This window comes from Apteryx rowi, unplaced genomic scaffold (genome assembly GCF_003343035.1).
Source record: "Apteryx rowi isolate R43461 unplaced genomic scaffold, aptRow1 scaffold_330, whole genome shotgun sequence".
NCBI classification, from domain to species: domain Eukaryota; kingdom Metazoa; phylum Chordata; class Aves; order Apterygiformes; family Apterygidae; genus Apteryx; species Apteryx rowi.
Genome location: NW_020449753.1, coordinates 815,738 through 841,011, shown reverse-complemented (window position 1 = coordinate 841,011; position 25,274 = coordinate 815,738). Strand labels below are relative to the sequence as shown.

General features: G+C 37.8%; 1 protein-coding gene across 8 annotated transcripts in view; it reads left to right on the top strand.

Annotated features, from left to right (window-relative positions):
• The first annotated feature begins 63 nt into the window (after window positions 1-63).
• RNF38 (ring finger protein 38) overlaps window positions 64-25,274 on the top strand; it is a 59,217-nt gene continuing 34,006 nt past the window's right edge. The window contains exons 1-4 of one of the 8 annotated variants that reach the window (XM_026071788.1): window positions 4,723-4,741; window positions 4,848-4,902; window positions 6,251-6,293; window positions 24,787-24,980. In XM_026071788.1, coding sequence (XP_025927573.1) covers window positions 24,874-24,980 — 107 coding nt within the window. In that variant the 5' untranslated portion in view covers window positions 4,723-4,741; window positions 4,848-4,902; window positions 6,251-6,293; window positions 24,787-24,873. Of the gene's footprint in view, window positions 176-196; window positions 4,742-4,847; window positions 4,903-6,250; window positions 6,294-24,786; window positions 24,981-25,274 lie in introns of those variants that run through there. The other 7 variants (XM_026071787.1, XM_026071789.1, XR_003254516.1 and 4 more) reach the window with 7 other exon arrangements.

The window sequence follows — 25,274 nt, the reverse complement described above, 5'->3', positions numbered from 1 at the left end:
GGCGGCCTGGCGGCGGCTCTGCGGGGCCGCCCGTGGTAACGGGTCGGCGGGGGCACGGGCCAGAGCTCGCCGCCGGGAAGCCCGGGCAGCCTGTCTGCCTCTGTAACCTCCTGTAGCTTAATATCGCTTCAGAAGGGAAGACAGGCTCCTTCAGGAAACATTGACGTTAGGAAGGGTGAGTGTGGGGGTTTTCTGTTAACTTTTGTCATTATGTATCATTAGATCTTTAATTCTAATGTAGCGCAAGGGGCATTTTTATAGAAATGATAGTTATGTCAGAAGGATGTTGGTTACCTCTTTAAGAAGTGTATTTTAGCGTTTACTGTGCGTTTAGATGTTTTCTGGGGACATTTATTTGAATCAGCAATTATTTATAGTCAGTAATTTAGCTACTGCTTATGCAGAAGTTCACCTGGCTCTATATCACAAGAATGGTGCTGACTGCCTAGCATTTGGATTTTGAAACAGATTTTTGAGGGTGGTTGTTGGAGCAAACGTATGTTTTGGTATGCTCTTTAAAYGCATGATGAGGTGACTGCAACAGTAAGATGATGATGTTCACTAATACTTGGTCTGCTGTTGCTTACTACTTGATTAGGTGTTGTTGCTTACATGTGTGTTTTAAAGGAGCATTTAGTATGAATATTACCTTGGTTTCAGTTGCCAGATATGTTGTGCTTACCCACATCCAAGGAATTTTGCTGTCTGCTGGCCAACAGACTCCTTAACTGCTTTGCAACACTAACAAGAATGAAAAACAGAAACTTTTTTTTCTATCAGTAGGGTATTGCAGCTGGTATTAGAGACCCACTATTCTGCAGAAGAGAAAAAAGCTCCTTTTTGAGCTCTGTGCTGTGAGTGGAAGAGCAGTGTACAGGAGAGACAAGAAAGGAGAGGAGGGGAATAGTCATTAGAAGATAAAGCACTGGGGCAACTGAGCAAATAAGGACAATGGGAGATTAAATGAACAGCAGAAGTTGATGATGTTGGTCATCCTTAATCACAAAACCCCTGTAGGTGCAGATTGAGAAGAATAAATGGCATATGTAGAACAACAGTCTTAAGAAAGATTTCCATGGAGTTGTTACCACTAAATAGTATCCAGTAAGAGTGGTGATTGTGGGAAAAGAAGTGGGATATAAATAAGAGGGGTTCATAAGTTAGAGCTCTCAAGGTTTTGCTACGTGAAACTTAATTTGTCATATCTCTGACTTACAGAGCAGGTTAAACTTTATTTGATCTAAATCTGTCATTTCTCTACAATTTGCCTGTAGTTTTTAAGAAAAATATAATAGACACTAATTTGAACTTGTAAACCTAACAGTCCTTATTCTGCACTTGGGGTGAGGTTAGGAGCCACAGAGTGTGTAGTTAGCTCTTCTTTTTCTGAAAAGTGTGGATTGTGATTTGCGAAGCTTATGCATTGACTACAACTGTAGTCTGCTGTTTTCGAAACTGTCTTATGTGTCCACAGAAGCAGAGAATACATGGGCTACATCGATAGTGAAGCTAGTGGGAATTTGTGCAGAGCAAGTAGATTCTTAAACATTTTCTCATTTAATCTTACTTTGTAAAGAGTATTTTGTTTTCCAGAGAAGGGATTTGGTAGGTAGGAGTAAGAGTACAGACAGAATGTAAATTTTCTTTTTTCATACTTGTAGTTGGAGAGTTGTTTTGATTGTAGAGGGATAAATCCTGAAAGCTGTAACTAACTAGTGGATGCTAAAGTACAACTTACAGTGTCCTACTATGTATTAGCACTTAGATCATGATAACTAACCTAATAGGGCATGTTTAAATTCTATTATGAACAAAACTTGACTAAGCTAGGTGTTGAGTTTGATCTGTAAAGTACCAGGACAGCTCTCTGATTAGCAGGGTAAGTTTCATGCTTTTTACACTTAGGTTCATTTGGCAGGGAGCAGGTTCCTCCTTTTCTAAGCTCCTGAAAGATTGTCAGGTAAACTTCCTTTACTTTTTGGTGCCCTCTACTGATTTCTGCTTGCCGGAACATCTAAAACTAGGAGTTTTTTTCTCTTGGCAGCAGTGAAATGCTAACAGCAATAGCTCTTTAAAAATATTTGTGAGAGACTCAAAATAATGGGAGGGAATGGAAAGAAAAAAACCTTTCTGTACTTTAAGCTTGTTGCTGATTGCTGTCCAACCAGTTTGTCTGGATAGTGCTGGAACTGTTCCGTGGTAGAAAAGTAGTTAGGCAGTACACAGCTGCCTCACCTGGTCTCTTACACAGGCTTACCAGCTGCAGAAAGACCGGTGCCTTGGATTTGGTTTATACTTGATTTCCTTGGAAGAACAGAATATCTCCTCATGAAATCAAGGCTTTCTCTCTTTCGTTTCTCATCCAGTGTACCTCATCTTCTATAGTTCCTGATTCTCATTTAGCACTTTTTGGGCTCATTCTCAAAGAACTCTTAACCTCCTAGTTTCACTTGTGATAACATTGCTTTTTCTGTCTCCCACCATCACCTCAGATGTTGTGCTGTGCTTCTTCACCTGACCACCACTACACAGACATACCTTTGGTTGCTTTCTTTTTAAGGAACCCTTTCATCTTCATGGGAAGCTACAGTTGTAAGTGATTCAGTCTTGCAGTTTTGTTGCTATGTCTGAAATCTTTGGGAACCCATTTTCCTAGGTGAACACGGCAATTGCATGAACTCGGCCCTGTCTTCTCTCCAGAACCTTTTATCCTAGCCAGACAGCTTTGCCGGGTCTGTTTCTGTTAGGACCACCCACACTTTTCTTTCATACTGCAGTAAAAATAAATCATTGAAATAAATCATAAAGCTGTAGTATATGTTTTCATTATTCTTAGTTTATGTGCCTCGTATAACATTTTTCATTTAGCACTTAAAATGTTTGGTGATTAGTGAAGGATGCACATCTATTTTTCTCAGATAGAAACAGCAGTAAGAATCTGATTGAGATACTACATGCTGAATATATAGTTGTCTTGTAAGATAAGCATATGTTCTGGACTTAAAGGTGTGTTTCCTTTGGATGTTCTGTGGAACAACAAGGGAAATAGAGAGGTTGGATAGTGGTAAAAGAGTAGGAACAACTATTCAGTTTAAATAAAGTTGTGGAAGGAACTTCTGAAGACAGGTGGCAAAGTTCAAAGTGGATACATGTGGGTGCGAGAGAAATCTTTAGATGCAGATACAAAGAACCTGTCAAGACTGTTGTCTGTTCAGGCGTTTTGCATGTGAATCTCTGCTGAACAGAGGTTAGAGCTCACCTGGGAAGCTTTCTCCTTCTTCATCCTCTGTTTCCTTAATATAACAGAGATGTGTCAGAGCACTCTTCCTCAGATCCAAACACAAAGACTGAGTGTTTATGTTCTCTACCTCTGCTTTCAATACATTAATGTTTACATATACCTGACTGATGGTTCATAGCTATGATAATGTAAATGACTTGGGATTTTTCCAAAATAGGGCAGATCTTAGGATCATATAAAAAGCACAGTTCTCGATGAGTTTCTCATGTGCTTAAAACTTCTGTGTCTTTTTTTTTCTTTCTCCTTAATAAAAACAAGGGATGAGGGTCTGAGAGGGAACCATGCTCATTTGAGAGCATTTGGGAATATGAGGCTTTTTTTCCTTCACATATCACCTGATGTGCCTACTGTGTTTGTCTTATAAAACGTACTTTGACTGTCTGAGAATGAATCCTGTTTTCTAGAGTTAAAAAAAAAAAAGATCTGCACAGATATAAGCTGTTTCTTTAAACTGCAATGAGAAGGGCCTACAATGTTTTCTCATACTTCTCTTTCAGATTAACTTAGCAAGCAGAAAAGATCAGTTCTTTCTTGCTTTTTCTATCCAAAAAAATTTTTTCTTATATTGAGAAGACTGAGCTCTTCTACACATTACATCTGTTACATGACAGCCTCCCAGTACATACTTGGTAGGGACAGTGGAACCAGCTGCTGTTGCAGTAGTTAGTATGTCCACAAGGTTTGTGATGACTCTGATGCTCCCAATAGCAAAGTTCTACAAGCTACTGAGGGTAAAAGGTGCATTCAGTCTCCAACTTTTCTTCCAAAGCTTCCAAAGCTTTTCTTTCAAAGTTGCTTAAAACAACCATATTAACATACACTAGCTGTTAGTAAAAATGCAGTGGCCCATGTAGGCTTAAAGCAAATAGTCTCTAATGTTTAGGCCATTATCTACAACTGATGAGCTTTAAAAAAAGAGTTAAATCAGTTAAACTAAGTCCAAGGTTCATACTAGTCTTAAGAATGGTTCTCCAGTGTATAAACATAGTAACTCTGTTTTACCAAAAAGTTAACAGGATGCCAGCGATAACATTATCCTCACTAAAAATAGGTCTGTCTTGACATTTCATTGCATTCAACCATTTGTAGGTGATACAGAGGGCTTAATTGTCCTTAACTATGTGAATGACAAAGTAAAGCCTTTTTTGCTATTTCAGCTGTGAAAATTTCATTTCATATGAGAGATGGCCTGGGGGAAGGAAGGAATAGAAAAGAGGAGAAGAGTGAGAACTAGGAGAAGCAGAGAACAGATGTAGGGAGAAGAGCCCTGACTCTGATGTGGAGACTGCTATAGTTAGCTCCCTGTTGGACCACATTGCAGTTGCGCTGTGTGCCATGTGGGACATTTCTCCCTCAGTATTCTCTCTCAGTCTGTGGGATCCCCTCAGAGAGGAAGGAAATTGGAAAAAGCAGAACCTGAAGAGTGCCTTATTCTTAAAAGTAAGTATCTCTGTCCTCTTTGAGCTTTCAGGCCTGTATTTAAATACAAGTTTTTTTAAGTTTTATGACAATCACTTGTATTAAAATCACTGTGCGTGTGTTGCAGTATGTTGAAGAACATTCTACATCTGCATCACAATCTGGTCCCATCAGCTTGCTAGGTAGGTTGTTTTGTGGACTACTTGTTTGGTTTGTGAAACAGATTGAGAGTTTCTCGTATTTCTTGAGCCTTCATATTTCTAGCAAGATGGAAAGATTGGAAGAGTGTAGAAACTGAGTGTACTTCGGGATATTACTGAAAAAATCGGAGCCCAATTTTGATCAGTTCCTGGTATTGCATTATGTATACGAGAAATTTCTAATGGCGTGGTGTACTGGGCAAGACGCATATCTTTTGCCAGCACAACTTCATGTTGTGATGACACAGAAAGCCAAKGAAAGCAGCCAAGCATGAATATGCTGTGCCACAATTGCTGTTGTGGTAACTTGTCAGTAGAACTTTTTCTAGGAAAAATTTCTAGTGCTGACATGCCTTTGGTGTCTGCTGCAGTAAGGGCATCAACTACACTAGTATGAAGTATGTTTATATCAGTGGAAATGCAATCACTCAAGTGGGAGTTGAAGTTTGGACAAGAATGTTTTAAATCTATGTTAGTTAATGTTAGAAAGTATTCTTATGTCAAAAATTGGGTTATGCCTCACTAAGTACTAGTTCAGGTACTTAGGTAGCAATTTGGCTCAATTCAGGGTTTGGACAGCCTTTTAAACTTTGTCAGCAAATATGATTAGCTTAAAATGAACATTTATTTAGTTTTTCTGAATAAGTTCTAGTCTTCAGTGCTGAAAAGCTGGTTTGTCCATTTATGTATATTATGGTTTATATATATATTCGTATGTATACATATATATATAATGTGGGGGGGAAAAGTGGAAAAAGTGTGATTCTTTCAAAATTGTCTTAATTACCCCCTCTGTATTGACATACCTGTGTGTTAGTTTCACATCCCTAACAGAAAAAAAAAGTTAATAGTGAATACATACCATACGTACAAACCTATATGTAGAGGAAACCTTGGTATGAAGACAACTTTCAGCCAGAGTTCTCTTCAGACTCCTTGTCCCATCAGCTGGAAGAAGAGATTTATTTAAAAATTGAAAACCTGATCTTCTTTTAAAATGTGGTTGTATCTAAACATCTTATGTTGATGTCACCAGACTTTTCCTCTTGTCTCTGTATCACTTCAAAAATTAGAACAATTTTAGTTCCTTTAACATTTGAGGTAATTTCTCTGTAGTGACAAATTTTTAAAAGTAAACATGCAAAGTTTGATGTGGGTTAGCCTTGTATACAGGGAAATTATCCATTTTTACATAGCTACGAATTTGTTTTAGTTAGAAATTTATTTTCTGTCTTATTTACATACCAAAATAGGAGTTCAGGATTCTGTGTATTCACAGAAGTTGCTGTTACCACCATCTCCTGAAATGGCATTTTCTGTATTGTTTTAGGTGGTGGTGATGTCAAAACATGGACACTTGAACTCAGATCTTGGTAGGTAATTTAAAGATGAACTGGTATGCAATGATAAACTGAATATATGTATAGAAACATTGTTAAATACTAGTAATACTTGTTGCGTAGTTTGTACACTTGCATATTTTAAGAGAAATATATTGCAAATATTTAGTCAGATCACTAGGACAGGTTTTGCTTACTACTGTAGTGTATGTTAATTGCAGGAAGTTTCTGCGGAAACAGCAATTCTTGTTTTGGTTTCACATTGCTTTCCTTGTGTTACTATCCCCACCAGTGACAAATTTGAGTTCAAAACTGAGACAATAAATTGAGGTTTAAAAGTAAGATGAATGTTTTTCCAACATCTGACTTTGTTCTTTGTTAGAAAGGAGATATAGCTGATTTTTTACCTGAATTGAAATTTGGATGATATATGGAAAATACAAAATAACAGTCCCTAATTGGAAAAAAACAGCTTGATGTAATATTAAATACTTCATGCCTTGTGTTTAACAGTATTGAAATTGCTTTGTTTATTTGAAAAAAAAGGATTGCAAAGGATATTTCAAAGGATTTGAACCTTTGTTTGCATGCACCAATTTGTATTTAAAAGACATTTGTTCAGATTTCCTCCTTTGACATGCAAATATCATTGAAATTCAATTTTAAGAACTTTGAGATGGCTGTGCTTTTCCTTAATTCTTACAGCATACTTCAGCATTGTAAAAGGAGTTGCTTTGGATGTGATGCATGTGTTCCATCTTAGTATGCACGGTCCTTTTTGTGTAAGCAGCAGAACTGGAAAAATATCATATGTGTAGCTGTACTAAACAGAATTTGCTTCATTTCTTCTTATAGAGGGTGCTGCAGTGTGCCAAACAGGATTCTTGTGCCTGTTAAGATTCACGTCTGATAAAGAAATATTCCAGTGTTTTGTATTAAAAAATTGTCACTTAAGAAACAGGTTCTTAAGACTGTTTAAATATTGTATCCTATGTGAAACTAAAAGCAATTTTGGTTTAACTATCTGATAGTTATTGTTTCTGTGCATCTTAAACACATAGTTAACTAAGAGTCACATTTCAGAGAAGGAATGGATACAGGGGCGGCCCTGGAAATGCATATGAAGCCTGTCAGCCTTCAGTTGAATAAACAGCATATTCATATAAACATAACATATTCAGGTTAATGATGTGTTTTGATCATGAGTAAAATGAAGGGTTGCAGTTGGTGGAATGTGCTTTGTGGTATCAGTATGAGCTTCGCTATTGTATGCCTTCAGATCTTTTGCAGAAACACTTCCCACGTAGGATTCATTGTCTATTCTGATAGCTGAAGGAAAACACTGTCCATTGTTCTCAGTGTCAATAAACAGGAATTAATTCTATAAACTATAAGTGAATTATGGATGGCCCAGAAAGATTACAGATAAGTGTTATTGGTACAGTTGATAGACACATGAACTGATAGGTGTAAAACATTGTAGCTTCAAACACTAAGAAATAAATTGACTTATTCCCTTTTTTTTATACCATGGTTGTTAGTGTTGATCTCATTTTTACAATAAAAGTTATGTTCCTTTTACTAAATACTATGCAAATTTTCTCTATTTCAATATCAAAAGGAATACTGAATTCATAGAAATTGGTAAGAAACCTGATACATATAAACCTATTAGAGCAAATTTTATACTCACAACCTGATGTTGTTGTTGTAGTTTTGGCTTCCATTTAAGCTAGACTTATTAATTTTTTCTTACCCCTGCTGATATTTCAAAAACAAGTTGGAGGAAACATTGTATGCCTCCTTTCAAGATGATCTGCACTGCTAAGGAATATTCTGTTCTGTCTTATAGAATTGAAATAGAGAATATTCCTCTCTAATCTTACAAAGAGGGGAAGCCAAGGGTACAGGCTTTCTTCTGAACTATTTTTTTCTTGTGCATGGTGCTATAGCAGTAGAAGTAACTAGTGTCATGCTTAGGGTTCCTTTATCACTGTTCCTGAAGTTTGCATCGCAAGTACTAGCTACATATCATTTTTCTTAATTCTTAACAGTCTCAGAGGGCAGTGGTATCCCATTTTAAATCCTCTGAGACGTACCTAGTATTCAGTGTGGAGACATAGATGCTCAGGGGAACRCTTACTGTCTGAAAGGTAACTGTTGGAGCTCTGCCCCAAAATACTGTTCAAGTGGCTCTTTGCTCCAAGATGTTAAGTCCTTTCACAGAAAAACACTCCTAGAAGCTTATGCTTATCATTCAGTGAAGATCGGTTACTACCTTCTTTTGTGCTGTCTCCTAAGACTTTTGGACCCACCCCAAGAATTGGCTTATTTTTGCCTTCCTTTCGGGCCACCTGAGTTTTTTGGGACATCTCTCAGATTTGGAAAGGACTGCTTTTCTTTGCCAAGTTTTCATTAGACCGAGTGCAAATTGTCTTCATGTTTCTTCATCGGGAAGTCTTGTCTTGTGTGCGCTCAGTCAGCCATATTGTCTGACACTCACAAATGTGAAGCTGAAGCTTGACTAGAAAAAATGATTCTGAATATTATTGGTAGTGATGTTTTTCAGCGAGGTCTCAATGTCTTAGAAAATTTCTTATGATGCATCATTTAATACAATTACCAGGAATGTTTAGGTTGTTGAGTTTGGCTTTGATACCTTGAGGATGCAGGGTGAAGAGAAATATTAGAATTCTTGTTTTCTTGCGGTGTACCCACTGTACCTCTGCTTTACCACTTTGTTGTGCAAGACTGTGGAGCTCACTCTCAGTAGTCAGAAAATTTTCCCGTTCCTACCAGTGGAGTCATGGTTTCTGTTTCAGATGTTTTATTATTCATGAGAACAAATAAAAAGGAAGGATGGCAGTTTGAAACAGAGGTTCTGAATCCTGTTCAATGCTGCAAAAGCTGAGTAAGCAGTGTTTGTGCTCAAGTTTCACTGGCGTAACTATGTCAGTTAGCAGTATGAAGAAGATCACTCCATTAACCAGAGTAACTAAGCCAGCAAAATTCCTAGGACAAACCCACTTATACTGCCAAAAGATTCTTGTTGCTGATGTTTATTCTGTCAGCTAAAGTTATTCTAAAGAGCTTTTGCCAATAAAAGCTGTGTGTCGCTGCAGTATGATTCTGCTGGCAAATCTTTATAAATACACACGTCCTTTGTCATTCAGCCCTGTGTCCAACTGGATAATCTTTGTTTATTTTGTCTTGGAAAATGCACAGCAGTTATGCCTCAAAGTCTGTTCATCTCATCAGTCATAAGTCATCAGTCTGTTCATAAAATCTGTAACTTTTTGGCCATTTTTGCCACAGCAGTCTTTTAAGTTTATTGCACATTTGCCTCTTTTTAGTAATTTAAAATTTATTTATTTCAGAATATATTTAAAAGAAATGTCAGGCTATATGTATGGATCCCAAGAGTTTTTCATCTGTCATCTTGAAAGTTAATGTGCTCACGCTTTTTCCTCCTGTTGCTACAGTAATAAAGCAGCAGTGTTAATAAGTATATTGTTTCAAAATAGCTAAAAGCAAGCTTTTTCTAATTGTCTTAATTGAAAAGTTAGAAATACATTAAAGGCTGGCAGCACACTTTGGCAGCCTGTTAGCTACATGGTTAGGAAGTGGCCTTTGCTGTTTTTCATTTTTGCGTCCCTTTTTTTCTATTGTCAGTATCACTAGTACCAACTGGAGGCTTTATTACAGTTAATATTTTTTCTGTAGACTAGATTTTTCCTGAAACATGTGATACCGGCTCAGTACATTGCAGAAATTATGCATATTGACCAGTAGTAGTATTCTCCTACAGAAATAGCATGCTTTTAACAAGAGAAGAAAGCATGCTTCTGTTTGAATCATAAAAATRAAATAAAAAAAATCTGTTGTGTCTACCTGCCAGCATACTTGGAATTACTTATTATATTAAAAATTCCAAGTACTGTAATTTTTATGCTTTCTTTGAGAAACTATTCCTTACCTTAGTGTATTTGAAAGGGAAACTTTTTTATAATATGTTTAGATACTTCCTTTTCCTTTCCCCTATTTTAGTGCCCCAAACCTTGGTTATATCAGCAAATTAGAATACCTGACTGTTGTGAATACTATAAACTTGTGAGATTACTTGTATTAATGTTGTTACTTTTGATCAATTTACATAATTTTTGCTATGTAAGTCCCTCCAGCATACTGATCACTTTAGTTACTCTTGCCTGATGTCTGTTCAGTTTCATTTTATAAGCCAATAACAAAAATGGGGTAAAATTAGGTAAAGGGATTAAGCATGATATTCTGTGAAACCTTGAAATAAAAAGGTTATAGTCTGCATATAACTGTAAAATATATATATATATATATATATATATATATTTTTTTTTTGGTCTGCACTGTGTAGAGAGAAGGGGAAAAATTTGAGCTTGAAATAAAATCAAGAATTCATACAAAGGAATGTATGCCTGTTTTAGCAAACTTTCTTGCAGGTTCCAGGAGCTGCTTTGTGAGTACACAGAGTTAACAACCACAGAACTTTCCAGAAAAGATTTGGATTTCTTAGGAGAGTGCTACCACTAAACCATTCAGCTGTCTCAGTCCATGTGTTGCAGTTTGGATAACTTCACGCAGTGATTTTTGCAGCAATTCATTAAGATACTGTTGATTTTTCAGTTTGCTACAAGAGAATGGTTATGTTCATGGCCATGTGTGGACGTGAGCAGCTCCACCAGACTTCTCATTTACCTGTATAGTGGGGCCAGCCTAAATGTCATACATAGGGTTTGTTCCTTGTAGCCTTGGGTGCAGTTGGTGTGCTTACATAAATTAGAAAAGTTCAATGTTCAAGGTATGATAATTGAGACAGGGTTGTGTTAAAACTGTGAACTGAGTAGTAGTTGTTGCTGTGAAATAACTGCTTTCCTGATAAATTTTGCTGATCTTCTCTAGGGCTTTGAGGGTACGCTTTGTCATTTATCTCACTGCCATTATTCAAACGGTGAGTGAGCATCTGTATTTTGCTGAAGAATAATTAGCAATTGCTGCTCAGTGGTACTTCTCTATACCTTGGTGTTGAAATTCCTCTGCTTATTCTACTTTGTCAAGATTTAATAATCATGAAGGAGGTTGTAGGTCATGATATGTTCCATTGACAACAAACACAATATTAGTCATGCTAGACTTTACAGACATTTTCAGAATTAACTTTCTGTAAAGAAGTAAGATTTGCCACGATATGCCATTAGGATAACTGATTAGACTACAAAGGCTTCAGGGGATGTGTAATATAAGGACATGCTCCATGTTCTGGATTGGCTTCCTTCGGAAGTATATCAGCTGTTCACATGCTATGGGTGTAAGGGCAGTGGTGAGCTAGGAGTACTGTAGGCAGCTTTGAGTGCCTTCTTTGCTTCAGTCTTTACTGCTCAGGCCAGCCCTCAGGAATCCCAGATCCTGGAGATCAGGGAGAAAGTCTGGAGAAAGGAAGATTTTCCTTTGGTGGAGTAGGGTCCTGTTAGAAATCATTTAAGCAAACTTGACATCCACATATCTGTGGACCCTGATGGGATGCACCCACGAGTGCTGAGGAAGCTGGCAGATGTCATTGCTAGGCCATCCTCAATCACTTTTGAAAGGTCATGGAGAACAGGAGAGGTGCCTGAAGACTAGAAGAAAGCAAATGTCACTCTGACCTTCCAAAAGGGCAAGAAGGAGGACACAGGAAACTACAGGCTAGTCATCCTCATCTCAATCCCAGGAAAGGTGATGGAGCAGCTCAACCTGGATGCCATTTCCAAGCACGTAAAGGACAAGAAGGTGGTCAGGAGTAGTCGGCATGGCTTCAGCAAGGGGAAATCATGCTTAACCAACCTGAGAACCTTCTCTGATGGAATGACTGGCTGGGTAGATGAGGGGAGAGCAGTGTATGTTGTCTCCCTTGACTTCAGCAAGGCTTTTGACACTGTCTCCCATAACATCCTCATAGGGAAGCTCAGGAAGTGTGGGCTAGATGAGTGGACAGGGAGGTGGATTGAGAACTGGCTGAATGGCAGAGCTCCGAGGGTTGTGATCAGTGCCACAGAGTCTAGTTGGAGGCCTGTAGCTAGCGGTGTCCCCCAGGGGTCAGTACTGGGTCCAGTCTTGTTCAACTTCTTCATCAATGACCTGGATGAAGGCACAGAGTGCACCCTCAGCAAGTTTGCTGATGATACAAAACTGGGAGGAGTGTGCTGCCATTCAGAGAGACCTGGAGAGGCTGGAGAGGTGGGCAGAGAGGAACCTCATGAAGTTCAACAAAGGCAAGTGCAGGGTCCTGCACCTGGGGAGGAATAACCCCATGCAGCAGGACAGGTTGGGGGTTGACCTGCTGGAAGGCAGCTCTGCGGAGAAGGACCTGGGAGTGCTGGTGGACACCAAGGTGACCATGAGGCAGCAATGTGCCCTTGTGACCAAGAAGGCCAATGGTATCCTGGGGTGCATCAGGAAGAGTGTTGCCAGCGGGTCGAGGGAGGTGATCTTCCCCCTCTCCTCAGCCCTGGTGAGGCCCCATCTGGAGTACTGCGTCCAGTTCTGGGCTCCCCAGTAGAAGAGAGACGTGGAACTCCAGAGAGAGTCCGGCGTAGGGCTATTGAGCTGGTGAGGGGACTGGAGCATCTCTCTTATGAGGAAAGGCTGAGAGAGCTGGGCCTGTTTAGCCTGGAGAAGAGAAGGCTGAGAGGAGATTGTATCAATGTATACAAATATTTGAAGGGAGGGTGTCAAGAGGATGGGGCCAGACTCTTCTCAGTGGTGCCCAGTGACAGGACGCGAGGCAACAGGCACAAACTGAAACACAGAAGTTCCATCTGAACATGAGGAAAAACTTCTTCCCTGTGAGGGTGACAGAGCACTGGACCAGGTTGCCCAGAGAGGCTGTGGAGTCTCCATCCTTGGAGATACTCCAAACCCCTCCAGACACAGTCCTGTGCAATGTGCTGTAGGTGACCCTGCTTGAGCAGGGGGGTTGGACTTAGACGGTCTCCAGAGGTCCCTTCCAATGTCAACTGTTCTGTGATTCTGTGACTGCTACATTATAAACAGAGAAAGGTATTATGGGTTGTTGGATAGTTGAAGTTTCTTGCTGGGTTTTTGCACACACACAGACACCCCCCCAAACATACATACATCTTTGTAAAATGTTCGGGGTGGGAGRTGAGGAGGGTGTTAGTTTGTTCCATATACTCCTTGCTTATACTGTTTTCATGGATAGTCTTTATCACATTCTTCCTGGACTGTAGTATCTAACATCCTTATAACTTCTTTGTGTGTACTTAGTGGAAGTCTTGTGAGGTTCCTTTTGCCTGCTGGGACAATGGGAGGTTTGCGTTATTGTTTTGGCATCTGGTATTTGTATTCACACTCTCCTGTACACAGGGAATCGAGTTTCTCACTACTGTGAAGAATGGTGCGATTGGTTAGCACAGTGATGACTTGTCAATCTGGTGGAACAACGAGGAATATAAATAAGTAGTCATATTATTCATTTTTAAGTATAAACACCTTTCTCAGAGATTTTTTTTTTAGTTAGACTAAAGATAAATAAAGATCAAACCAGACTTCTTGCACAGTTAATATCTGTTTGGGCCAAACATGGGAGGGAAATACTGGTTTTCAAGTAGACAGAGGAAAGAAAATGTTCTTTGAAAGTTCATCTGGGAGGACTGATAGTTTTGGTACTAATCAGCATGATGGCTTAGCTCTGGAAATGACTTAGTTGCAAGACTATATGTGAAATTGTTTTAACCAAAATTTGATTGTAGATCTAGACAGCTGGCTTTTGTAAGTGGTTGGCAGACTGCTGCCAAGGATTGGAGAAAACAGACCATAATTGATATCTTGAAAAAAAATCTACTTTTCTTTGATGTCTGAGGACAGGTAGAGAAAGGTAGTGTAATTATTGCTTCAGCCTTTGTGACCTTTGTTGTCCTTTAGTTTATCAGACTAAACCCAACTGTTTTCATGTATTATATAAAGGTGAATTAAATATGATTGTAGGTAGAAAAGAACAGTCTTCTAATAAGTACCTCAGTCACCCGTAGAAGCTGACAGATAAAATGCTATTGCTTTGTCCATAATAATATGTAATAATTCTATTTTATCGTTGATGTAAAAATTGAAAAGTAAGAATATTTGGCACATGTTTTTTTGCTTTCTGGAAAAATTAGTTCTGCTTTCTTGGAAAATTACATTTTGTGTTTAACACTGCTAATACATAATACCAGTGTGTTAGTATTGATTTTTCACTGATTTTTTTTCATGAGGTGGTGTGTCTCTGAGAGTATTTTCATGAGTATTTCTTTCTTTGCATCTTCCAAATAAATAGTTTCATTTATGAAGCTTGTTTCGTCAAATCATTTCCATTCTCATCATTCACAATGTTGTAATGTAGAAACATTTAGGGAGGCATCACTTGCTCTTTTAACAGATAATATAGATAATTGATAAAAACAGTCCATAATGTCAGTCTCTGGTACTTCTTTGTGTACCTATCTAGCTTGTGGCATAATTCAAATATGAGGCAGTGAAAGTGTAAGTGAACTTTGAAGTGATCAGTTACTATAGTGGTTGGATCTGTCATAATACCTAAACAGATGATGATTATTGCAGTTTATTACATTGGTTCCAGCATATTAGTCAGCTTTCAATTCACAATAGCATTCTGTCTGAAGTGATTTTCAGCCATATTTCACTTAAGATTTTGAGATGGTAGGGTATCAGGTATTTTACTGAAACAAAATATGGRGTATTTGTTGCATTTGCTTTATCTCTTGATTTTATCATTGCTTTTTAAAAAGAGATTAAAATTTCTAAAATCAGCATGCTGGGTTTTTTTGGTAGCTGTCCATTAGTGAATTAAAATTGTATTTGGTTCACTAAGTGAAACTGGTTCTTTTGGTGACATATATTGCAAACTTGTTGAATCATTGCTTTTATGTTCTGGTGACAGTTATTACTGAGTCTTTCTTAATTGTGAAGATAGATTTTGGATTGGAGACTAATATTTTTGTATTTATTCTTTTGATCAACAACAACAATATTATTCAGTCTGATAAAGAAGTAGGTGTCCTTCATTAGCTTAAATCCTTTTTTTGTCCTTCTTATCTCTTCTGAAAAGGTTTTAGTATGTTTGAATTTTTTAGCACTAAGTTTATTCCAAAAATTTAGGGTTCTTCTTAGATGTTAGCTACCTAGCCTCCCCTTCTGACCATAACAAAATCAATTTCCTTCCCTTGCTGAGTTATGGATTTTCCATGCATGAAGAGGTGGCAGGTGGCAGATCTTTTCACTTTTCACTGCTAATCACCCTTCTAAGCTGTCAGATACCAGTCTGTGGCCAGAAGAACTAGGCCTGCATACCACAGTTTTGCAGCTAAGAATAGGGGACATCAGAGGAACCAGTGGGATGGATCCATAGTAAGTTTCTGTTTAGTGTAATAATGTAAAGTCAACAAGCTACCTTTATGAACATGAAAAGGGATATTGAGGAGTAAACAAACTCTGCTGTTTTTTCTTCATCTTTTTTTATTAATATTTAGACCTATAAATGAATCCATTTTGATCAGTTGTTTCCTTGCTGCTCACTACTATCAGAAGACTTAAGTCTATTCAACACCTCATTTGTCAGGTGATGTTCCTAATAGGTAGGCCTGTTTTTGCAGCACTGCATTTACACCAGCTTTGTGAAAATAGGTGACGTGGGTAGAGATGAAATACATTGTAGGAGCACATGTTCAGGACTGGGCTGAAGGATACGCTGTAGTGTGAGCTCCTTATTTTGAAGACCAGAAAAATCTTTGTGAAAGAAAGAACTTATACAAGTTGCAACTGTGGCAGAAAACTGGAGCTTGGCCTACATGAAAACATAAATCTGTAACAAACCACTTTATTCGTGTGCTCATGGAGCTACTTGTTTGGGTAGTGAGATATTTCTTACAGATTTCTTGCAGTTGTCTTTATAAATACATAGGAAACTGGAAAGATAGAGTAAAAACTTTTGGGAAAATGATTAAGAAAAACCTCCAAACCATGACAATGGTAGGGAGGCTTGTAGTTTTCAGACATGTCTCTATATTTTTTGTCCCTTTTTCAATACTAAAAGGCAACAGGAAAGACTGTGGAATACAAATACTGTGAAGATGATGTCAAAGAGAGAGAGCAAATTTGGAGAATAGACTAGGATGGAGGCATAAATATTGAGAGTTGATAATGGTAGTGTCTGTGAGGCAAGAACTCTTTAAAGAAGAAGAAAAMCCCCCCACAAAATCTGATAGAATTATTACTTCCCACAAGTGTTTTGCGATGAAAATGAAAAACTTTGATCAAGAATACTCTGAGTTAAGTTGAGGAGAAGTCTTGGCCTTCCTGGTTTCTGACAGAGAAATTTGTGGAGTGAAAGGGAAGGTTTCCATTTACGGTGAAGAAAGTTTCAATGAGATGCTGAACAGCTTCATTTGGCTTCCTTTCATAGAAACAAGGAAGCTTCAAATTTTAAGCAAGATTCTGAACTCACTTTTCAGTGAGTCTGAAAATGGTATTGCCTCATTTTCGGTCTCTGATGTGCAAAATGGTTCATTTACTGCCCTCTTCTGCTTGAAATGAAAACACAGAAATATTATTAATTGGTTATTTGGGTAGGCAGTGTTTGTACCCTCATTCAAGAAGAGGGAGATGAATTGCAGCTGCACTTTTTATATGGAGAGAACTCTTCTGCCTTCCAGTGAGAGCATCTTGGCCTTAGAAGATCTCCTGGGGTGTGACAGTCACCCAGTGGTTGGGTTATCTTTTGGTTATGACCAACTCCTAAGCTGTAAGAGGTCTATTTTGGTGCCACTGATGGTTAGGAAGAGCTACTGTACAATGCAGACTTAATTATTTTACAAAACTTTCTGCATAGATAGCTTAAAAACATGTTAAGTCAAGTTAATCCAACATAAATATTATTTCACAGTTCTCTGTACCATTTTGTTTGTATCACCTTCTCTAAGTGTGCACAATATAATTTTTTGCATTGTTTGCTCTTTTACTTTAAATGATTTTAATTGTGCTACTTAGATGTCTGCTTTTAATATTTCATAATAAAGGTGGAATTATTTATTTTGGCTTTTTTAATCTGTTGCGTTACAGTTACATCAGGTCATGGAAATTGAGTTGTTTAAAAAGGACTTCTTCAGGCAGTCATATTTTGCTAAATGTTGTCAAATTTAAAATTGATTATTCAGAGATAAGTGCTACAATATTTGCAGAGTAGGACAGATTTTTCCCTACAGGAATACCACTGTTCATGTGTATTCAGATGTGAGTACATATTAGAAGCGTACAGAGGAAAGTGATACATGCTTATTCATTTTATGGACCATTAGTCCAATGCACCAGAGACTTTCTAAATGCTCAAAGGGTGTGAAGTTTGTCTGATATATGTATTTTTTTAGTTAATGTTTGTGTTTGAGATTAAAAGTTGGATTTTCAGGCAGGATTGCAACTTGAAGATGTAAATACAAGAAGTTGCTGTAAAATACCGCATTTAAAAATGCGGTTAAGAGGAACATCTGATTTTTTCCCATTTTAGGACCTAAATTGGCTCCCTCTTCTATCTCCACAAATGAAAAATACTGTTCAATTAGGATGCTTTGCATCTTTGAGGAAGAAATTGCACTTTCCGGGCCCATGAGATCACCTCCCACTAGTTTCTTTCCAGCAGCCAGAAGTGTTTCATGTTGCTCAACATTTAATAGAGTCAAAAACTTAAGGGTCCTACTTTGAAAAATGGGATTTTTACTGTTCCAGGCAGCTACAATCAACTTTTTGAAGCGACTCTTTTGCAGTATTTCTGTGACTTCCTATATCAGCCACTGTGATACTTTTGCCATCTTTAATTTCCGATAGGAATTTTTAAAAAATGAAATGTCATGTTAACTTTGTACTGAAAAATTAAAGTTTGGGTAAATTGTCCTACTATATTGAAAGATTCTAGTTGCCTTTAAACTCTTCTTGCTTTTATAACATGGGTTTGGGAGCTTTTTCCTTCATTTTCTGAAAGTGTAAGTCTACTTGTTGCATTTTGTAATTAAACGCCTGCTAGGTCAAGTTCTGTTGAACTATAACCTCGGTGTAACTGTCTTTTAAGACCTGTGAAAACATCACCTACTCAAACTGACATTATCTTACCATAGCACTTGTCTTGAGAGGCTCTTATTACGTTGGTAAAATGCCTTCAATGATAAAAGTCAATTATTTTTACAAAATCCATCTGTTAAGTAAGTAATTTCTGATAGAGAGTATAAGTAAATTTATTATGATACATATCACTGATTTTTGTGATTCATAATAAAAAAATACAAATAGCTATTTTTTAGTTTAACAGTAAATAAACCGCAAGAGATTGATTCAGAGTATATTTTAATCTTGATTTTGCTGTTTTTTTAAATGATAAAATAAAATAGGTCTGTGTAAAATAGGAAACTTTGCACAGAAGTGAAACTTGTTAAAATCTGTGCAAAGCCACAGTCTTGCTAATAATTTACAGAGATGTTCTTAGTGTTGCTGGTGATGTACTGTTGGTTGCTTGTTGGCTTCTGCTGGTTTGTCACATCAGCAGTATTCATGAACAGCAACAACGTGGACAATGTATGAACCTGTGAACACAGAAAATCTGCCTAAGGATTTGGGGTATCACCACACTTTTCCAATGTTTTATGTCAGTTGTTCTGAACTTTCTCTAAGATGCCCCTTGCTTTGGAAAAATTGGCAGTAGGTTCCCTGAGTACTCTCCTGGAGAGCTGAGGACTTAAGAGCTTTGATTTTTCTCTTTCCCGTGTGCAGTCAGCTATTACTTGATGCTATTACTTGATGATATTGTTAGCAAAATGAGTTTATAGTATTCTTGCCAAAAGTTTTTGTATTTGGTTTCACACAGATGACCCATCTCTGCAGCACAGGGCTACTGTGTTTGTGTAGAATTTCCAGACTGAAATTTTATATAGTATGTGGCAGTGAAATTTGCTACTGCCGTTGGGATTGACTCTGCTTAGTGGAGCAACTACTGTGGTACAGATATGGTAAAGATAGGTGGCAGGCTGATCAGAGTTACTCAGTGATGCTTAAGCTACACTACAGGATGCTTGGAGATCCTAGACAAATACATAAAATCCTCAGAATCCTTGGGCAAAGTTTTATACAGAGGACATTGGCAGGAGAATTAATATATGATAATTTGCATAAATACATAAAAATTATTGTACAATTGTATGAACAAAAATTAAACTTTTGGAAACAAGGTTTCACTGTTCTTTGCCCCTTGACTTGTGCTTACACTTCCCCCATACACAGATTACAGTAACACCAGTTCTCTGATACCTGTAGTACAAACCCCAGACTAGTTTATAGTTGTATGCACACTTTTGTCACTGGTCAGCAGGCATGTACTAATTACAGTACGTAACAGCTGAGTTATGTCTACCTTTCCCTCAGTGGGAGGAATAGTCATTTGGCTCTTTCTCCTCTACTGGATGTTAATTTCTTTATCTTCATAAAAGGTGTCAGAATAGAACTTAAGATCTTAAGACACTGACAGATTTTCATTGAAGCTAGCTGATGACCTCAAAAGTTTTTGTGAGGGATAGACCAGCAAATAGACAACAGTTAAAAAATACATTTTTGATCTTTCACTATTATTGAGGGTAATGACAGATTAGCCTAATGATTAGTAATTGGAAAAAGCAAATAATCTAGGACATGCTGTGATGCAGGGATAACTGATGGCAAAGAATCACAACTACAAAGTCACTGAAATCCATCTGCTGTGCACCTCCAAGAGCTTCAGGTTGGTTAAGTACAGCTCTGCACTAAAACGTCTCTGTCTTAAAATGCCACAACTGAGTTAAATTTCCTGGTTCCTCTGTTGCTTTCTGGAGGTGAGATGCAAAAAGACATTAATTTTTGGTAAGCCCAGCTGGACCTGGTTGACTCCATCCAGGGTCCTGTATGTGTCTGTACACCAAGTTTCTTTGTCTTGGTCATGGCGCGTGGCTCCGCCAGAGCATACTAGACCTGAGCTGGATTATACCATACTTCAGATGAGCTCATTCCTGGCCTTTGAATTAGCCATAGCATTTGGAGACAGTTTGTCTATTCAGTATTAGTATTTTTACAAGTGTAATCAGAGTATTAGAAACACTGGAATGTAAGTAGTTGACATGTATAGATTCTTTGCAGGTAGGCGATATGAAATACTTAGTTTAGTGACCCCTTCGACAGGCATAATTAAGTTTGAAATTGGTTACAAACATTCATCTCACCAGTCCATATCAAGGAAAACTTACTGATTTTTTTCAGTGTCGATCCTTGAAAAAAGGAACGTGCACTAAAAGTTTATAATGAGCATGGTTGGGCTGGTCACAATCTATCAGATTGTACTTCCTATGTAAAACTTTCTAAGGAGAAGGCTCTGCTTGAAAATACTCATTAGGTATTTCCTATGAGGTGAAGGTACTCAGATAAAAGTTATTTTTAAAATAAAGGTCTTTGTGTGCTGTAGGATAGCAGCAGTCCTAAAGCTGTGATTGGAGGTATAGAGTAGTTTTATGTCTGAATTATTCCTCAGGGCCAATCCATGAGAATATGCAGAGAGTTGGAGAGAAGAGTGATTTTAGATATTGACAGCAGTCATTTTTGGTAATAATTTCCTTCTGCAGTGGTTGATCTTCTAATTAGCTTGTGTGTGTAATCTTTATGGTTTAACTGGAACAGAGGAACACCTTTAGGTGTATTGTCTTCATCAAAATACCATATAAATTGGAACAGCATTTAGAAAAAACACAAAGAATTACTAAAATAAAAATGAACAGAAGCATAGCAAACTGCCGTATGTGTCTTTTTCCGGTAATGTTTCAGTTAAAGGATATTTTTTGAGTAAACATGCTCTTTAATCACCTTTGGCACTGTTACATGTTGAGATTCCCTAGGGCACAGAGATAAGAATGTATTGGGAGTATCTAACTGAATTGTCTGACTTCTAGGGATGAGATTGCATATTTGTCCTGACATTAAGTTTCATCTCCTACTAGTAGTAATAAGATGCCTTTAAATACAAAGTAATTTGTGTAAGTGCTCATCTTGTTCTTTTTTTTGAATTAATATTTCAAATAAGGTAGTATTTTTCCCTTGCTAGGTAAAAGCTAGATTCAATGTTCATGGTAGCTGCCAGGCATTCTGTTCTTGTTGCTTGTTGGACAAAAGAAAAAACACATTGCAGAATGGCTGTAAAAAGCAGTGGTAGTCCCAGAGAATGTTTTGGATACTAGCAAGATGGAACAAAAGTGATTTGGAGATTTGGGGAACAATCATTGTTTCTGAAAATACTGTATTCCATGAATAAACTATAGTGCTTATGGACTGATAATAACATAGATCACAAAATTACGCTGGCTGTAGCTAGTTATTCCATGTGCTTGTTGAAACTGACATGAAAACAAATCTTAAATTTTACAGGATTTGTCTGTCATTAATTCCCTATACTTTCCCACATGCTGTTATATCCTTGCTACAATCATCACATGAGACTTGGTTTCTTAATTAAACCCAAGATAAAACACTTTTTTTTTTTTTTAATGGCATCAATCTGCAAATAGGTTGGGCTTAGCTACAAGTTATTTTATTTTAAGTGCAGGAAAAAACTTAATTAGATTTTAAAACTATACTTATGTAGTACCAAAAATGATTTTATCTTTATTTTCTTTCTAATGGCAAACAAGTTAGAGTGAAAATACAGTTGCTTAACACAGAGCACAATTAGCACTTCTTACAGAGTTTTGAAATAGCTGTGCTAAGTAGTAATTTGGAACGACGATGAAGGCTAACTACTTAGCAGTTTGGATCTCTGCTGTGTTTGAAGTGGTGCACTCCAAATACAAAAGAAAAATTATTCAAAGAACTGTTTTTTCCAAGATAGACATGTTTTTTACAGTATAGGGTGTGTTTGTGTTAAATCTAGCACTTTTCCCTAGGATTAAATTATGGCACTAGTAACAAGAGGTCTCCAGCCAAAGGTATGTACAGGGTGTATTGGGAAAGCAGTGATTATTTTGTTACTTCACTGTATTTTGCTAGCTCCCAGCTTCAGTAAACCCTGTGTCTCCTTACTCCATCCAGCCTTACTTACTTGCCTTCCCACCACACCGTGTCCCTTTGAACAACTTCAAAGTCAACACACTTCAGTCATCCTGGTGTAAAAAATTTGCTTCTCCCTAGCCTGAAAGCTTCAAGTCAGGCCATAAATCATCCTAGTCTTTGACTCATTCTGTTGGAACAGTAAGATAAGTTAAATAAGCACCTCTGAGAGAGGTGGAACAAATGTAGCTTGGTTTCTTAACCATTTGTCCTTTGGCAAGATTCTCTAGAATCTAGCAGGGTATGTATTTTCACACAATCTTTTACTGTTGTCAAGGCACTTCTCGGGTATCTCTTCCAGTTTTTTGGTGTTTAAATAGGTTGAGCTCCCGAGGGCAGGCACCCTTCTGGAAGAATCAACCTTTACCTGCACATCTGCTTTCATGAAGCTTGAAGAGCATATCTGTCATTTGACCTATGTTTTGCTCTGTCAAATTCAAGTGAAATTGGTTAAGGAGTTCAAAAGTGATTGGGTAACAAGCAGATACATGCATCATGGTCTTAGGAGCCTTTTTTCCTAAGGAACCTGTGCTAGAAACAGATGTGGAATTAAAAATGGGCAACCTCCATGTACTTTGTGCGTACTTTTTTTTTTCTTTTTTTGCTATTTCAGCTTCTTCTCCTGCTTCATTGTTACTAGTGACCACCTGAGTTAAGGTATAGTAGGGGAAAACTCCATTTTGTATTACATGACTTGAAAGCATGGGGTTGAAAAGAAGTGAAATTTAGTCAAAAAGGCCATCAAGTCAGAAGAGAAGAAAATCCTTGGGCAGAAGTTATCTTATGAAAGATTGTGCTTTTCCATTATACATGCTATAGAAAGAAAACTTGAGGACAGCTTATCTATCATTTAGTACCCATCAAGAAACAATTGATGATGTTCAGAAAATAATAGTCAGGCACCTGCAAAGCTGAAAGCCAGCAGAGGGATCATAAGTTACAAATACCTCTGAAACAGAAGGCCTCTGACAATCTCTGGATTACCAGTCTATGAGACGGGCAGGTCGGGAAGACAAAGCCTGACAAGTTGCAGACGAGTTCAGTTTTCTCTGCATCAGTAATCTGCAGTTGAATGAAAATTTGGAGTTATTTTGGTTACCCGAAGTAGTGTTGTGAGGGGCTCAAATGGAAGTGGGGAACTGAAATGAAAGTGATGTCAATGGATAAGATGGAGAGCAGCAAAACACTAGGATTTGGTGTGCACCAAGAATGTTCCATCAGAAAGATGTATTGTGTTTGATGGATTGAACGATGGATCCATCATGGTAGTTCATGTGTTGGTTTCAGTTTTTATGTATTCAGACAGTAAGCTCTAGAGCAGAGTCTGTATTGATCTGTGGTTTCAGATGTATGCTTGTTAAAAGCATGACAGCTTATAATTTTGACAAAACAGTGGCGGGGGGCGAAGGGACATTTATTGCCTTTGCAGCTGGTTTCTGAGACAACTGTGGGAAGTTTTGACAAGAATGGCAGCTTAATCCATCTAGTTAGTGAATCAATAGTACATACCTATGGAGAAGTGAAATTCAGCCAACCATTTTAAGCAGGGACATGCAATGGAAAGGAGAGGTAGTTATTTGTGTTCAGGAACAAATGGAAGAAAGTTACTTGGAGGTGAACAGCTTTTTATCATTGACAGCTGTAGGTGCTATCTAGTCCCAGCAGAACTTTAGTGAAGTACCCAGACTTAACCAGTGATTGATGACTGCTTTTGATCAGATTGTATGTAAGTACTTGCCAAAGGCCATTATCATACTAATAGGTTGAATGGTGAAGCAACGCTGCCAAACTCAGAATTGAAATTGGCTGCAATACGAATCAAATGCCTGATCAGCCATGTGAGAACTGACTTGATAGGACTGGGATGCAATGCTGAGCTCAAGAACTACGTATGATGTCTGTTTACTGACAAGTATGGATTCCATTGGTGCAAATACTGTACTTAGACCTTCTTTTCATGTGCTTAGACCTTTTTTTCATGCATCTGTGGCCTGTAAATGTTGAGGGGAAGAGTGTAAAATAGGATCTACCTTATTTTCTTAAAGTAAATGTTATTCCCTCTTCAGATATAATTTTGTTTTTATGTGGCCATTAAAGATATTTGATGCTGCTAAAATATATTTTAGTAATAATTCCTTTCAGGGTGAGGGAGCCATCACAAATTTGCATTATGAAGGCAATAAATTGGTAACTACTTACAGGTGTTTAATTTCATGGTGTTTTAGTCTAGTCTGCAGTAAGTCCCTCTCTCTGAGGCTAGCTGCAAAATGTAATATTATAGTGTCAGGGTGGATTGTAGCTCATTCATCTGGAGTTTTTTCTTTTTGCACTGGCATAGAGTGAAGACAGTCCTAGTCCCAAGAGACAACGCCTTTCCCATTCAGTCTTTGACTATACAGCAGCATCACCAGCCCCATCACCACCAATGCGACCATGGGAGATGACATCAAATAGGCAGCCTCCTTCGGCTCGGCCCAACCAACACCACTTCTCAGGGGAACGGTGCAACACACCTGCGCGAAACAGAAGGAGGTAAGCAAGCTGTTTAGATTAGGGAACAACTTTTTATTCTCTTTCTTTTCAGTTCAAACGGGGTGCGTTACAGGCAGCATTGACTAGATTATATACATCTTCTCATAACTTGTGTCAGTAGTACAACCTGGGGGAAGGATTACTCATTAACATTTTCAGTTGTGAGCCAGATTCTGTCTTTCATTCTGCACTGGAGCAATAAGTATTTCGAAAAATGTAAGGAATTTAGAACAAAAAACTAAAATCTTACTTCTCATCAGGGTGCTTTTAAATGTATTAATAGTTCTTTCTGTA